Genomic DNA, 17,438 nt, shown 5'->3' with positions numbered 1-17,438 from the left:
CTTGACGCCGGCGAGGGGGGTCCGGCGGGGACGCGCCCCTGTTCCGACCCTGGTCGGGGGAACAGGGAAGGGGAGGGAGCGATCGAGGGAGGCGGTTGGGCCGGCCGGATGGGCCAGGTGGGCCGGCCTGGCTGCGAGCTGGGCCGTCTGGTCCAGGGGGTCCTTTTCTCTTTTTTTCTCTTTCGTCTTCTGCTTTTGTATTTTCTTTTCTTTATTTTTTCTTTTCTGTTTTATTTCACTTTAAAATACTTAGGCACTTTCTAAAAAAATGTTTTCTTCACAATAATTACCAGTGCAACATTTGGCACCCACCGAACATTTTTATTTTGACTTTTGAAAACTTTGGGTGTTTGTCACTAATTCATTTTTTGAATTTGAGATGTTTTGAACTAACACTTGATTAGCAACAGTAACGGAGATGACATGGCATCATCAGGAGAGTTTTACTGTAGTCTAATTATCCGGGCATTACAGGTGGGGTCCGGCCAGATGGTCTCCTGATCATCTCTCCTCTAAGCTCCCTAACAGTAAAAAGCACCTGCTTGAAGTACTTAGGGATAGTCTCCATTGATCTCCTGAACGTGTTGTGAATGACCTTGAACCTCTGGTTATGGCCAACAACATGGAGGAACATGACCACTTGCTCTTTCATACTGGTATTGATGTTATCTTGTAGCAGCCCCTGCTCGTGAAGGTCTCGACAAGCCTGGCAAATGGTGCTCTTTTCATTCGAAGTATCCACATAGCCTCGACATCATGGTAGTTGTATATGTAATTCAGATTTTGGATCCTCTCTTGTTCCCGGATAAACATTGGACCATAGCGAATCGAAGGTCTCCAACACGACGAACAACTCTCTGGTGCATGAACATAACCCATGCCTGAATCACATTTATTGGTTCTATTGCCTGAATTATCAGCCTTATCCGTGCGTCCATAACCTAGTCGATATCGACGTTTCATTCAATCAGAAATCGATCCTACACCTTGCCTAACGGCCTAATCACCGACCTAACAAAGGGGAGAGGGGGTGCTACTTACTGGCATCGGAGACGAGGACGGCGTATGGAGAGCCATGACACAGACAAGGTCGACCAGGCGGTGGCCAACAGCAAAGGGAACACCAGATCCGCCGCAAACGCCGCCGCCGCCGCCGCCTCTAGCGCATATCTGAAATCGCAGCCACCGCCGGTGGTGAGGTAGTAGGAAAGAAAGTGGCTATGGGCAAGTGAGTAGAAAGGGGGTGAGGCTAGATTTGGCGCCGGGACGACGCGCCAGATTTCCCATCTCCCGCCATCCCCCTCGCCCTCGCGTCGCACCCGCCCGTGCGATCTCGTGCCGCACTCTGCCTGACTCACAAGAAACTGCCGATTCAAGCGTTTTCAGCGAGCCACGTTCTGGTCTGCTTTGAGAAACCAGGCAATCAAACAGACTTTTTTCTTTTTGCGCGGGCAACCAAACACGCATATATGTTGGCTGCCAACCCTGGCTCTGACCCACCCGTCCCCCAGTCCAACCCGACCCGATGCGGCTATAATAAATCTCTTCTAGTCTACCGCTGTGCCCTAGTCCCTGTAGCCGCCGGCCGCCGTCACCACCTCCACCTCCTCCTGACCCCTCCGCGTCGTCACGCGGCTCGCCGCCGCCATCGCCGTCCCTGCTGTCTCCACCCGGTCCGCCATCTTGGACATCGGATTTTCAGGTATAAGCTTTACAGTCAACCAATAATTGCTTAAACCCAAAGCAGTTAACCTCCAAGTTTTGTGCCGGTGTACATCCGGCACGCCATCTAGATCCGCCCCTTCTCCATGCCCCAGCTTCGGTCTCAGACCTTGATCTGATGCCGTGTCATCTCAAAATATAAGTCTAAGAGAAACTTTATCTCTTGTGAACTCGGGACAGTCTGCTTGCCGCAAAGTGCGTTTTCTTCTTGTTTTTATCTCTATAGAAATTAGTAGCGACTGTTGCTCATGCGGTGATCCCGTGAGAGTTGCGTCACAGCCTGAAGTGTGGTCATTGTCAGTCAAAGGCTTGCAATTTGTTTAAAGCAATTTATAGTCGAAAGGTTTAATCGCTGTAACTGCTAATTCGGTTCATTTTATCATGTATGGGCCTTCTGAAATCTGCTTGACCTAACTAATGTTCCAACGATCAAGTACTTTTGCATCTTTGCTAACTCACGGGGTTAATGCATCTTTTCTGCTTGTGAAAATCAAAAGATAAACATGTGTGCGAATCATGACTTATTCATTGATCTGCCAACATTTATCTGCCATTGGCAGGTTTCCACTCTTTGGCTTGCAAGGGACTGAATGGAGCTCAAACTAGCATTCCCCCAGGACAGCCCACCACTTTCCATCATTTCGGCTGCTAAGATTGCAGGTGTTCCCCTAATCATTGATCCGACCCTTGCCTCAGGTTCAGTGCCCACACTACACTTCAGTTCTGGGTAAGTGATCAATTTTCAAGTATAATTCTCTCCGTCTCTCTCTGATTAACTGCTACATTCCTTATGTTACAATTACTGTGGACACTTTACTACCATGATAAATGTTTGAATAGTTTCTTTAGTCGACTCTGAAGATTAGCTCTTATTTTAATCTCCTCGTCCTAATATTCTTGGTTCAAGGAAATTATTGTGATGGAACTGATGACTGTTAGAACATGATCTGTCAATCAAAACAGTTTTATTGGTGAAACTAGAAAAAATGCCCGTGCGTTGCAACGGGAGAAACAAATCCTTGTACACGTTCCTACTGACCCATCTGCATTACCACTTCTTCCCTTCGCCATCATTGTTGATGGTGGTCTTGTTGTGTGAATATTCATAACGAACATGATCAATCCCAAGGCGATGAGCTTGATCATCATACTCGAGCATGCTGTTTTGAGAGCCTCTTCCCGTGCCGACTTGTAATTTTGCGGACTTGTAATGATGGTGAGTTATTTTCTCAACTACACTTGGTGCATGCACCATCACCACACCCATGCTCCCTAGCACAACGCATGTGCTTTTGCAACAGAGAAAACACCGGTTCATATACAATTGGTCTGGTCAAGGAACTGTCCCGCTACATAGTTAACATCAAATTTAGGGATAATGGGGTCTAACATTAAATGTAAGTTTATGAATAAGTCCAGGTTCAAACATTTCATGAAGCATAAAGCAAAATAGTAAATCAAAAAATAGAGAATCTTTTTAATTCACGTAAAATATTAGGTAAATCTTTTTAATTTTGTAGTTGATCAAGACTCCTTCCTGCTCATGGATAATTTCCTTCCTTGCTCTTTTATTACGTGGCCTCGCGCCTCTTTAAGTCCAAATCCATCACCTTCCTGCTCATGGATTAATTTCCTTCCTTGCTCTTTTATTATGTGGCCTCGCCTCTTTAAATCTCTTTGAATTAGCCAATGGCAGGGCGCCCCCCAACACTCCTCCTCATGCATTAATTCCTTCCTGACTCATTTTGTGGCCTCCCTTCCTTAAATCTCGTTTAATTCGCCCACGAATTTCCTTCCTGACTCATTTTGTGGCCTCCCTTCCTTAAATCTCGTTTAATTCGCCCACGTCAAATAGTACCACCTCGGATGTAGAAAATAATATAGGTGAAAAAACTGAAAGCGTAAATTCATGGGAAGAAGCGTATTGTGACGGTGAACCCACGGAGTCAATCCGTGCTTTATTATTAGGGGAAGATATCGCAGTATTTTTGTTTGGTACTATGTAGTTTCTCAATGAATCTATCATGATTCTGTACAGGGATTTTATACATGGTGTCAACACAATTCTCCGGTACATTGCACGTGCTGCATCTCTTTCCAGCTTCTATGGCCAAGACGATATTCAGGCAGCACATGTATGTTCTGCTTTTATGCTGTTTGTAATTGATTTTCAAGATCATCTCTCACTATCTCCTGAGTTGCTATTGTTTTCACATCTGTAGGTTGACCAATGGCTCGAGTACGCACCACTCATTCTGTCAGGCTCTGAATTTGAAGCCGCTTGCTTATTTCTTGATGGATACTTGGCATCTCGAACCTTTTTGGTTGGTTACGGTCTATCAATTGCTGACATTGTTGTGTGGTCAAATCTCACAGGTAATTATCTGGCTTTCATTGTTGAGTAATTTATTGGTCTCTCTCTCTCTCTCCTCCCTTGGAGGTAACAGCTCTTTTCCTCAGGAACTGGTCAACGATGGGAAAGTCTAAGGAGGTCAAAAAAATACCAGAGCCTTGTCCGCTGGTTCAACAGTGTAGCTGCAGACTATGCAGACGCACTAGATGAAGTTACATCTGCTTATGTTGGAAAGCGCGGAATTGGCAAATCTCCTGCGCCAAGCTTGAAAGTAAAGGTGCCTGGTTTGAAGGAGAACACGTCAGGTCATGAAATAGATCTCCCAGGTGCTAAAGTTGGGGAGGTTTGCGTTCGTTTTGCCCCAGAGCCTAGCGGGTATCTCCACATTGGTCATGCAAAGGCTGCACTGTTGAACAAGTATTTTGCAGAAAGATATAAAGGGCGTTTAATAGTTCGATTTGATGACACAAATCCTTCTAAAGAAAGCAATGAATTTGTTGAGAATGTCCTGAAAGATATTGAGACACTTGGGGTTAAATACGATGTAGTTACATACACATCAGATCACTTTCCAAAGCTAATGGAAATGGCTGAAAGTTTGATTAAGCAGGGAAAGGCATATGTTGATGATACACCCAAGGAGCAAATGAGGAGTGAAAGGATGGATGGTGTGGAATCTAAACGTAGAAACAGTACTGTTGAGGAGAACTTGTCGCTGTGGAAAGAGATGGTTAATGGCACCAAAAGGGGTACCGAGTGCTGTGTACGCGGTAAACTTGACATGCAGGATCCAAACAAATCACTTCGAGATCCTGTTTACTATCGTTGTAACCCTGATCCCCATCATCGCGTTGGCTCAAAATACAAGGTCTATCCAACTTATGACTTCGCTTGCCCATTTGTTGATGCACTAGAAGGAGTGACTCATGCTCTTCGTTCAAGCGAATACCATGATCGGAATGCACAGTACTATCGTATCCTTCAAGACATGGGCCTGCGGAGGGTAGAAATCTATGAGTTCAGCAGGCTGAATATGGTTTATACCGTTCTTAGCAAGCGCAAGCTTCTGTGGTTCGTCCAAAACAATATGGTGGAGGACTGGACTGACGCACGCTTTCCCACTGTACAAGGCATTGTACGCCGTGGCTTGAAGATTGAAGCATTGATCCAATTTATACTGGAGCAGGTAATTTTCTAACAAGTTGCTCTTTATGTCTTGCAACTATATGTATATCTGAGTAACCGAGTTATTAACTCCCTTTTTCTTTTTTTGTATTTCCTATTTGTGAAGGGTGCCTCAAAAAATCTCAATCTTATGGAGTGGGATAAACTCTGGACAATCAACAAGAAGATAGTTGATCCTGTGTGTGGAAGGCATACTGCTGTGCTGAAAGACAAACGCGTGCTTTTGACCCTTACTAATGGTCCAGAGGAACCATTTGTTCGAATCTTACCAAGGCACAAGAAACACGAGGGTGCTGGAAAGAAGGCTACGACGTTTGCAAACAGAATTTGGCTAGAGTATGCTGATGCATCAGTCGTTAGCGTGGGCGAGGAAGTTACTTTGATGGACTGGGGAAATGCTATCATTAGAGAAATCAAGACAGATGATGGAACAGTTACTCAACTAGTTGGTGAACTCCATCTTGAAGGGTCAGTGAAGATGACAAAGCTGAAACTAACATGGCTATCAGATATTGAAGATCTTGTGTCTCTCTCTTTGGTAGATTTTGACTACCTAATTAATAAGAAGAAGGTAAGAACTCATGTTCTAAGTTCATGTTGGTAGGCATGCAACCACATGGGCACCAAAACCATATGCATGCTTTTTCACTTAGACTAGTTAGGTACTTCTGTGGCGCAGTTACTATGTTTTCAACTACGCGCGTTTTGTGCTATCATTCTAGTAGTATGCATGTTTTTTCACTTAGACTAGTTAGTCTTTTTCACTTGGACTAGTTAGATACTAAATTAGCACAGTTTGAGACTTTTGATTTGATGAATTGGTGGGAACTCAACATGGCAACCTATCCATATTCTGTCCTACTAGTGTTGAAATCTGATGTTGGTGATATTTAGTTTTCTTCTTTTTATATGTATATGTCATGATGTTTCTTGGATGAGTTGTCTCTTCCATCATTGTGTCCATGTCTCATTCCATCATTGAGTGGTATCTTCATGTACTTCAGATCCTAATATCTAGCACATTTTGCAGCTGGAAGAAGATGAGGACTTCCTTGACAATCTCAACCCTTGCACTCGACGAGAAGCTTTAGCTCTTGGAGACCCGAACATGCGGAACGTGAAGAAAGGAGAAGTTATACAGCTCGAAAGGAAAGGCTATTACAGGTGTGATGTTCCATTTATCCGGTCGTCCAAACCAATTATGCTTTTTGCCATTCCAGATGGCCGACAGAAGTCCACGTCGATTGGAGCCTAGCTTCTACAATGATGTTAGTTAAATTGCGGTACTTTTTTGGGCATTAAGTTGCAGCCTTATTGGTATCAAAACTGGTGTTGTAATGGCTGAAACCTGGAACTTCAGATTTTGGTTCTTTAGTGTCTCGGACTTGGTTATCCAGTATCCGTTATGTAATTTCCTTTTTACATGTTTGAGTATATGCCAACTGATACCGGGATATTTGGATTGTGGAACAAATATCAAGATGAGAATTGGCTTATCGTATCCAGATCCATGGTAAATGTCGTGTCTGAACATTAAAGAATGTACCTCTTGAAATACTGCCATGTTTCAACCTCAGTTGCTCTTCAATTTCATCTGTACTGCAGTCCTTTTTGCGATTGGGGCTGCACTTCAGTCCTCGACCCTGCGGTGTGTCGGATGAAACACCAGTCCATCTGTCGTGTTCTTGAGCATAGCGGTGTGTCTTGTGTAAGGGGGTGTTTGGTTCGGCTTACTTTGCCTTTTGAAGTTTGGCTTAAAGCCAAAAAAACACACAAACCTACTTTTGTTCTTTTGGCTGAGCCAAACCAAATATGCCCTATATCTGCTAAGGTTTTGACGTGGGCTACTCTCTAGAGTGGGGTATATTGTCTACTGTGTCCGACGCCTATGAAGGCTGACTGATTTGTCCAAATTTTAGCGACTGTTTTATCTCCAGCTTTACAGGACAATTCATGTGCAAGAAAATTGGTGACAAAATTCTGCCAAGGCAAAATTTAGCATACATGAGCATCAAACCAAACAAGCATAGTTTGTGATGGATCACCGATACAAACTTTCCAAGAAAATAAGAGATGGCAGCATCCTTCCGAGGTATTGTCAAGCTAACGAGAAGTCACGAATACTAATACTATGCACAATGCTGATCATAGAGGTCATAATGGCACAAACACCCAAACAGGTACCTTAACTAGAAATATCCCAGCTCCAGCAAGTAAGTGTTTGTATCCAAATTTATCTTCATACAAGAGACAGTTTCCCTTGCTGCCATTACCACTTCAAAAGTAACCGCATTCCTATGGAAAGTACATGAACAAAACAAAAGCGAAATAGCCATGGGTGTTGACAACAGATCCTTGGCTCCTTGCATGGGTACAAACTGTTACTTCCTCAGGCTGTTCTCTAGTCTGTCTATAGCAGCCCCCACACGACTTTGATTGCCTTGTAAATCCGATGGCGATTTTGAATTTTCAATCTCAAGATTGGCCTTCTCTGCCAGCTTCAACTGTACCCAACCTGTAGAAGAATTCCCAAGGTGAGCTTCTTGAGCAAATAACCACACCAGCAGACTTAACTAGTTCACATGGTGTATAATAACCATTGTTTAAGAATGGCATGACGCTGCTAACTTGGTAATGCAGATGCTTATGTCAAGATGTTTGCATATAAATGGATTATGTGCATGTGCTTTCTAATAATAATAACACTTGTTAACGCATCCCCCCACATGAACAAGGAACCTAGGTGACTGAGATTTGGGCACAAAGAAGTACATAATGAGAAGGTAGCATCAAACTTCCACATTTCAAGGCTAAGCTGAAGATGTGAAAAGGTGAAATTATAAGCTACCCATAATGAGACAAGTTCAAACATTCTTAAAAGAATGAAACACAAGGGCTACAATTAAGTATGGAAGAAGGCATTTCACAAAGATGCTAAACAATTCATTTACTTTACATGAAATTCTATACTACTATAGAGGATATTAGACATCTATTAATAGTTGCATCAGCAGGTCCATAACTAAACAGCCCACAAACAAAGGTCCATAACTAAACAGCCCACAAACAAAGGTCCATAACTCAAAAGCCCACAAACGAAGGTCCATAAAAACAAAAAGAATTATCTGTACATTCGAGAAAGCTAGTATTGATAACCACTAAAAGTATACGGAGGTGAGAATACCAAGTGGAAAGCAAATTCCGGCACCGAGAGCAGATCCAACCAATACATTCCTTGCACGCCACATTGGTGAACCAGGCACTGAAGGTATAGACATCAGTTGAGATGAATCCAGTATACTGAGCGATATCAGTTATCAATAGTAAATACAAAAGATAATATTATTTACAGTTTCTGAATATATGCTGATTATGGATATCAAGAATCATCAAGATATTTAGGCAAACATTATTATATGAATTCTTCCTCCACTAAGTAAAGTAATGAAAAAAAAACAAGTATCTTGATTGATGTAAAACACCTATTAGACGCATCTTGGCAGGACAATTCCATGAAAACATATATCCGATACTGCAATCATCAAACGTTAGGGGCTGCATAGCCATAGAAGGCCCCTAGAGGCAGCCAACCTTACAGTTAAACTAAATAGTCTGTGATAATTGATAATTTCATCATGGCCCACAACAAAATATTGAACATAGAATACTAGTTACAAACCAGGATTAGCCATAGGCCCATAACACACTGACGGTATATCTGGTTAACTTCTAACAATGAATGCGGTGCTGCTTTATATTCTACTTTACTCACTTTTGTAGTTTACTCTTCTGTATGTAATTCATACTGTAGCGAACATATTTCATAAGCTTTTCAAGTTATAAACTATGATAATAGGTAAATGTTTTCGGTGACCAATGCGGCGTTTTAACCAAGTGCAACTAAAATCGAAGATTTTATATGGTGAATACATACATATAAGCCCAAAAGCAGCTGCGGTAGCCGAGCCAGCTCCAACAATATTGAATACATCATGCACCCCACGGTTCTCAATAAGAAGGTTCTGTATGCCAAAGAAAGTTGCAGTGAACATCCCAAGGCGAGCACCACCAACTAGTGAGCCTTTGGCAACCCGAATGAACCTTTTCTCCATGGCATCTCTCATCAACCTATATTGTTCGCGCTTGTCTGTGGTGCTTCCCATCTTCAACATCACTTCAGCATCTTTGCTCTGTAAGATAGGATACAAATGTAAAGTTTTCACAGAAGTCATGGTCTAAAGCATGCTAATATTTAGAGGGAAAGGAGTGAAATATCATCCTCAACAAAAAGAAAGAAAGAAAGAGGTAAGTATCCAATCAAAATTTTGGGATACCAAATCCTAAGCAGGAGAGGAGTAATTTCCTATATATGTGTTCTGATTCAATACTGTCGCAGAAGGCAGTCTGTATTTTGTACAACAACAACAACAACAACAAAGCCTTTAGTCCCAAACAAGTTGGAATAGGCTAGAGCTGAAACCCAAACAAGTTGGGGTAGTCTGTATTTTGTAATTTTACAAAATTCTACTAGAACTCTAGTTCCTGTATATGTGTTCTCATTATTATCACTAATCAGCACCATTTTTACATCCACAAAGGTTACATACGAGGCAGTAACAGAAAGGAGGATGTTATAATGGAGTGGGGCGGCAACTTACGACGTTGGCGTTGGCCTCCTTGGCCCCGCCGTAGAGAAGCCCGGTGAATACGCCGACGAGGGTCCCAGTTCCCCAGCTTACTGTCCCCACCGGCCCGGCCCTCGACGGCGTGCCTCCCGCATCCGCCTCAGCCTCCTCCTGGGTCATCCGCACCAAAAACACGTCAGAAAAATAAATAAGGACATAGCTCTAAACCATAAGCAGCAGGGGACAGGTCGCGAACCGTGGGGGAGGTAGAATCTGGCGAATTTGGCAGCGGCTCGGCGGGAGGAGGCGTCGGGGCGGCGGGAGGAGGCATCGGGGCCGCGGGATCTGCTGCAGGGCAGTAGCCCGCTGAGCACGGAGGAGACGCTCCAAATAAAAGCAAAAACAGGAGGCACTTCAAGTAGGCGGATGTTGGGCACGGCAGGTCAGCGCCGGCGGTGGTGCGTCACGGCGGCGAGATCACCGGGTGGAAATGGGAAGGGGAGAAGGTCCAAGTGTATGGGCTTTTTTCCAGGCTGGGCTCGTACTGTTGTTGTTTACGTGCTCTCCCAGAGCCCACAAAAGAAAAGGCAAGCTATCCTCTCGAAAAATAACTATATACAGTATATGCTAGAAAAAACTATACTGAGTGTTGGCTTTTTCGACAAAACATGGATTTTATTTACTCAATATGAAGTATCAAGTGGATACAAACACAATGAAGATATATCCGGCTAGTGCATAGGTAGAAAGCAATACCACCAACATGGCACACACTAAAAAACCATTGCAAATAGCAAAGTCAAAGATGCCAATAAAAGATGTAAATTTGAAGATGTAAAATTCACATCTCCAAAAAGTGTCTTTTACATCTTCAAAAAAGAGACAACTCCGACAAACGATATATTTTAAAGATATAAAAGAGCAACTCCAATAGATGATACAAACTGAAGATATAAAAATTGGCCACCGGCCACACGGTTATGTACAACCATTGTATAGCCACACAAATTGAAAAAACATCCCGAAAACAACTTAAAAATTTCACATGCCCTAAAAAAAAAAGATATATCCGGCTAATGCATAGGTAGAAAGCAATACCACCAACATGGCACACACTAAAAAACCATTGCAAATAGCAAAGTCAAAGATGCCAAGAGCATCTCCTATAAAAGATATAAATTTGAAGATGTAAAATTCACATCTCCAAAAAGTGTCTTTTACATCTTCAAAAAAGAGACAACTCCGACAAATGATATATTTTAAAGATATAAAAGAGCAACTCCAATAGATGATGCAAACTGAAGATATAAAAATTGGCCGCCGGCCACACGGTTATGTACAACCATTGTATAGCCACACAAATTGAAAAACATCCCGAAAACAACTTAAAAATTTCACATGTCCACAATATCAAATCATTAACTTAATTCATCAAATCCGCAAGATCAAATGCAACACAAATACAAAAAGGTTATTGCACAATACAACAAACAAATAATGAAACTAGGCGGCTATTTCGACATGTCATTTCCAATACTCCTTCATTAAATCCTTCTGAAGTTGATTCACTCCTCTCTTCTCATCGGCATAATGCGTAGGCCCATTAAATGATAGAAGGTGTAATCTAAATCCTGTCCACGTACGTTCTCAATGATTATGTTATGCATGATCACACAAGCAGTTATGATATACGAGTTTTTTATCCTAGAATCTAGATGGCCGTCGCACAATAGCAAATTGGGACTAAAATCCCAAAAGCCCTCTCAACATCTTTCCTAGCCGCCGCTTGTGCATTGTAAAAGATGAGTTCTTTCTTACCTTGGGTTTTTGCAATTGGCTTGACAAAAGTACACCACCTCGGGTAGATCCCACCCGCAAGATAGTATACATAGTTGTATGTGCCGCCATTTGCTTCGAAGGTCACCGGTGGCGCTTCTCCATTTGCTAACTTGGCAAAAAGAGGTGACCGGTCGAGCACGTTGATGCCATCGCAAGTCCACGCACCTCAAAATATGAATGCCAAAACCATGTTTCTTGACCGACAACGGCCTCAAGAATGATAGTGGCATCCTTCCCGCGACCCTTTAATTGTCCATGCCATGCTTTTGGGCAAATTTTCCATTTCCAATGCATGCAATCGGTGGACCCTAGCATACCTGAAACCCATGAGTTTGGTTCATCTCCAAAATCCTCTGAGTATTCCGAGCATTGGGTGATTTCAGGTACTCTGGACCAAGGACTTCTACAATGGTCTTTACAAATTGTTTGACATAGAAGATAGAAGTGCTCTCTGCCATCGCCAAGTTTTCATCAATGTAGTTTCCAGGAACACCATAGGCCATCCTGCGCAAAGCGGCAGTGAACTTCTGCTCGGTGCTATGTCCAAGCATCCGGGCACAATTCCTCCCCTGCTTGAAGGATCGATCATGCTGCTTCACGGAATTGCAAATGTGTATGAACAAATTTTTGGACATTCTGAACCGGCGTCGAAAGTACCTCTCTAAAAAAACGGGTGATGAACCAAAATAGTTGCGGATCAACCTCTTGTGCGCCTCAACCCGTTCTCTCCGGATGAACTCATGGACATACATGGAATCGCCGTGCTTCGCCCTTTTCTTCTTGTGCATCACCACTAGAATAGCAATGTCCTCCTTTTCGTTCAAATCAAATTCTTCGTATGACGAGGAATCGTCCATGAAAGAGGAGCCGCACGAGCTCATCTACAATGCGGAAATCACCGTCAAACTACCTCTTCAACCCCAATAAAAAACAGTCAAGTTTGCTTGATTTTTTACCTTGGGGAATTTCGTCGAACACCTTGCTTGTGGGGTGGAAGAAATTGGCCGGCTGCGGGTTGGGCAGCCATTCTGTGGCGGCTTGTGCGGGCGGCGACGGCGGCTCGGCAGAGGAGATAGCCGCAACCGTTCAAAGAAGACGACGGGAGCTCGGCGCTGCGGGTGTCCAGCTTCGCGCGGCGGAAGAACGGCGGAGGCGGGCGGGGGGTGTGGCACACCTCCCCTACCTCCGATGGTGGGTCTTAGCTAGGAACAAGCCCAAGCCATCCACGACCTCACCATCGAAGGCATTACGACAGCCGGATCTCCGAAGAAGCTTCGATTCGAAGCGGCAGCCTAAAACGAATCGACGACTGCAGGCGGCAGCCGTCGGTACTACGGAGAGGCAGGCGGCAGGGGACATGAGGGCGGAGTCGCAGCAGGGCGGCGACGGGCGGTCGTGCAGAAGCGAACTGAAGGCAGTTGGGTGGTTGACGCGCGGCTGGCATTTTTATATCTCCAGTAGGTGGAGATGCTAATTTGCAACACGGGGTGTTGTATTTTACATCTCCAGTAGGCGAAGATGTATTTTTTTGCATCTACATCATCTATTAGAGATGGGTTTTGGGCCTCGGAGATGCAAAAGTTAGTTATTTTTGCATCTACATCTTCTATTGGAGATGCTCTAAGAAAAGATAGGCATGTAAACCCGGTCCTGTTTAATCCTATTTAATGTCCACTTATGGTCTAATAGTGGAAAAAACTTTTTTCCCGGGTGAAAATGAACTATCAAGCTAGCGAGAACTAAGTAAATAGAATTTTAGACGCTGTTTATTCGCCATTTACATCCCTAAACAAGGAAAAAGAAAACCCCTAGAGCGATCAAATCCGCAATCAACTGTTGGGTAACGTAGCAATAATTCAAAATTTTCCTACATGTCACCAAGATCAATCTAGGAGATGCTAGCAACGAGAGAGAGGGAGTGCATCCTCATACCCTTGAAGATCGCTAAGCAGAAGCGTTACAAGAACGCGGTTGACGGAGTCGTACTCGTGGCGATTCAAATCGCGGAAGATCCGATCTAGCGCCGAACGGACGGCGCCTCCGCGTTCAACACACGTACAGCCCGGGGATGTCTCCTCCTTCTTGATCCAGCAAGGGGAGAGGAGAAGTTGAGGGAGAACTCCAGCAGCATGACGGCGTGGTGGCGATGGAGCTCGTGGTTCTCCGGCAGAGCTTCGCTAAGCACTACGGAGGGGGAGGAGGAGTTGGAGGAGGAGAGGGCTGCGCCAGGCAAGGGGTGTGGCTGCCCTCTCTCTCCCTCACTATATATAGGGGGAAGGGGTGGAGGAGGCGCCCTAGGGTTCCCTAAGGGAGGGGCGGCGGCCACAGGGGAAACCCTAGATGGGTTTGGGCGCCCCCACCCCTGGGAAACTTGCCCCCCAAGCCGGGAGGAGGTGGCTGCCCTAGGGGAGGCGCCCCCACCTCTCCACGTTACGTGAGAGGGGTTGGGAGGGGCGCACAGCCCCTTAGTGGGCTGGTGTGCCCCTCCCCTTGGCCCATAAGGCCCCCCAACGCTTGCCGGGGCCTCCGAAACACCTTTCGGTCACGCTGGTCGTCACCCGGTACTCCCAGAACAATTCCGAACTCCAATACCCTTCGTACAATATATCGATCTTCACCTCCGGACCACTCCGGAGTTCCTTGTCATGTCCGGGATCTCATCTGGGACTCCGAACAACCTTCGGTAACCACATACTATTTCCCATAACAACTCTAGCGTCACTGAACCTTAAGTGTGTAGACCCTACGGGTTCGGGAACCATGCAGACAAGATCGAGACACCTCTCCGGTCAATAACCAATAGCGGGATCTGGATACCCATATTGGCTCCCACATGTTCCACGATGATCTCATCGGATGAACCACGATGTCGGGGATTCAATCAATCCCGTATACAATTCCCTTTGTCTATCGGTATGTTACTTGCCCGAGATTCGATCGTCGGTATCCCAATACCTCGTTCAATCTCGTTACCGGCAAGTCTCTTTACTCGTTCCGTAACGCATGATCCCGTGGCTAACTCATTAGTCACATTGAGCTCATTATGATGATGCATTACCGAGTGGGCCCAGAGATACCTCTCCGTCATACGGAGTGACAAATCCCAGTCTTGATTCGTGCCAACCCAACAGACACTTTCGGAGATACCTGTAGTGCACCTTTATAGCCACCCAGTTACGTTGTGACGTTTGATACACCCAAAGCATTCCTACGGTATCCGGGAGTTGCACAATCTCATGGTCTAAGGAAATGATACTTGGCATTAGAAAAGCTCTAGCAAACGAACTACACGATCTTGTGCTATGCTTAGGATTGGGTCTTGTCCATCACATCATTCTCCCAATGATGTGATCCCATTATCAACGACATCCAATGTCCATGGCCAGGAAACCATGACCATCTATTGATCAACGAGCTAGTCAACTAGAGGCTTACTAGGGACATGTTGTGGTCTATGTATTCACACATGTATTACGGTTTCCAGTTAATACAATTATAGCATGAACAATAGACAATTATCATGAACAAGGAAATACAATAATAACCATTTATTATTGCCTCTAGGGCATATTTCCAATAGTCTCCCACTTGCACTAGAGTCAATAATCTAGTTCACATCACTATGTGATTGTAATGAATCCAACACCCATGGGGTTTGTTCATATCTCGCTTGTGAGAGAGGTTATTAGTCAACGGGTCTGAACCTTTCAGATCCGTGTGTGCTTTACAAATCTCTATGTCATTTTGTAGATGCAGCTACCACACGTGTAGCGACCAGACCTCAAACAGTCTGTGCTGCTGTGCACCAGTGTCATCCCTGGATCAGTAATGCTGACACTCACAGTATAAATGGAGGATTTATAACAGAGTAGCAATCACACACTTATTACAACGAGTATCTTAAAAGAGAATAAGTATGATAAATATGGCTTAAGGCCATCTAAATACGATAACAGCGGAAGACTTGGAAGAATAGTGAGTCCATCACCTCCAACGGCATCACTGAGTATAAGACCACGACCTAAGGCACCTTACTCATCGTCTGAAAAGTCTGCAACATGAAACGTTGCAGCCCGAAATGGGTCAGCACATGGAATATGCTGGCAATGTAACACATAGAGAGTAATGAACATAATAATGCTATACTACATGCATATATGGCTGGTAGAAGGCTCTATGGTTACAGTTTTGCGAAAAGCCAATTTTTCCCTACTGCAAAGGAATAAATTTTATTTAACTATCATGGTGGTTGTTAAACATTGAGAATGGTTGACAGCATTCTCAATCCCAATTAAGTATCATCATTAAACCAACAAAATTAATTAAAGTAACATGGTGATGAGATTCACATGATAATCCAAGTACTAGATACTCAAGATGTCCATAACCGGGGACACGGCTAACCATGATTAGTTTGTACACTCTGCAGAGGTTTGTGCACTTTTCCCCACAAGACTTGATCGCCTCCGCTTGATTCTCGCACTACATGATGTTTGAGAAACGGATGACCGAGACACAGTCTTTCAGAAGCGTTAACTCTCTACTCCGGGTAGACAGTACCACCTACATCCCCTACATCTGCTAGTCTACCTCTTCAAGAGCTCACACAACTTAATCAACTATGCTAGAGCCCATAATAGCTTGTGGCTGCACACGGAAGTTTGTAGCATGAATAATCTCATGGCCCCTTTGAGCCTGGGTGGCGGTCCTTAGAAAAACAGGCAATCCTGGAATACCCAGGTACCTCAATCCACCCAGATGTGAGTTTTAGTTGCCACCTTAAGTTTAACCATATATTAACAATCTCACATCTGGCATGGATACACTCAAACCCAATCCACGTCTACTAGCATAACATAGCAATATAAGCAAACGTAGAAGTAACTCCCAAGGGTTTGATAATAAAACAGGTAATAGGTACTACCTCAACTACTTCCCAATACCCACAATTTAATTAGATCCTAGCCATGCAATGTTTGAGGATTTGTCTAATGCAATAAAACTGGGTAGTAAAAGAGGTATGATCAAAGTGTTACTTGCCTTGCTGATGATCCGTGAAACTTAGAGATTCGAAGTAGCAAGCGGCGCACTCCGGGTACTCTATCGCAAACAAACAAGTATGCAATAAGCACTCATCAAATGCACAGGTAAAACTCAAATAAAAGATCTAACCAGAAAGTTCAACTTAAGAACTCCGGTTTGCAAAAAGAAACAAATCGAACGAAGCAACGAAAGTCAAACGGCGAAAGAAAACAAGCTTCGTTTACTAATCTGGATCTAGGTCAACTTTTACAGTAGCAAAAACTTGTTTGAGAAGGTTAACCGGAAAGAGAATTTCGAGACGAAACTCTAGGCGCTTGTATCGCCTGATTCCGATAAACGAGCGAAAAGATATACCAGAACGAAGATCCGATCAGAAATCGCGATCTGGAATAATCGCGGAAAACCGACGAAAAAGAAAACTGACGAACAGTTAAACGAACGGACGTTCGTTAACAGCGACTAACCAACGAACACGTTTGTTAAAACGAATGGATCAGTGAACGTTCACTAACAAACTAAACCGAAAAAATAAACCGATCTATACAAAAAAATAAACCTAGGGTTCCTAAAAAATAAACCGAATCGTTTATTTTTAAACCGGACACGGCGGCGGCTTCGGTTACCTCCGGCGAGGCAACTCCGGCAGGGCGGGGCGGCTCCGGCGGGGCTTC

The 17,438-nt window shown here is 44.1% G+C and overlaps 2 protein-coding genes across 2 annotated transcripts; one reads left to right on the top strand and one right to left on the bottom strand.

The window, feature by feature from the left end:
• Positions 1-1,460: 1,460 nt before the first annotated feature.
• Positions 1,461-6,765, top strand: LOC123078153 (glutamate--tRNA ligase, cytoplasmic). Its single transcript, XM_044500556.1, has 7 exons — positions 1,461-1,702; positions 2,283-2,449; positions 3,761-3,857; positions 3,945-4,098; positions 4,183-5,261; positions 5,367-5,831; positions 6,291-6,765. Exons 2-7 carry the CDS (start codon positions 2,313-2,315, stop codon positions 6,513-6,515), a joined length of 2,157 nt encoding a protein of 718 aa, XP_044356491.1. The 5' UTR covers positions 1,461-1,702; positions 2,283-2,312; the 3' UTR covers positions 6,516-6,765.
• A 676-nt stretch (positions 6,766-7,441) lies between these two features.
• LOC123078152 (uncharacterized) lies at positions 7,442-10,446 on the bottom strand. The gene is made up of 5 exons (XM_044500555.1): positions 10,142-10,446; positions 9,919-10,056; positions 9,195-9,450; positions 8,445-8,522; positions 7,442-7,775 (listed from the first exon to the last, which is right to left on the bottom strand). The coding sequence occupies exons 1-5, from the start codon at positions 10,214-10,216 to the stop codon at positions 7,642-7,644; spliced, it is 681 nt and encodes a 226-aa protein (XP_044356490.1). The 5' UTR covers positions 10,217-10,446; the 3' UTR covers positions 7,442-7,641.
• Between the last annotated feature and the right edge of the window lie 6,992 nt (positions 10,447-17,438).

This window comes from Triticum aestivum, chromosome 3D, assembly GCF_018294505.1.
Source record: "Triticum aestivum cultivar Chinese Spring chromosome 3D, IWGSC CS RefSeq v2.1, whole genome shotgun sequence".
Classification (NCBI taxonomy): Eukaryota; Viridiplantae; Streptophyta; class Magnoliopsida; order Poales; family Poaceae; genus Triticum; species Triticum aestivum.
The sequence above is the reverse complement of the archived record's forward strand: the minus strand, read 5'-3'. Positions and strand labels throughout refer to the sequence as shown.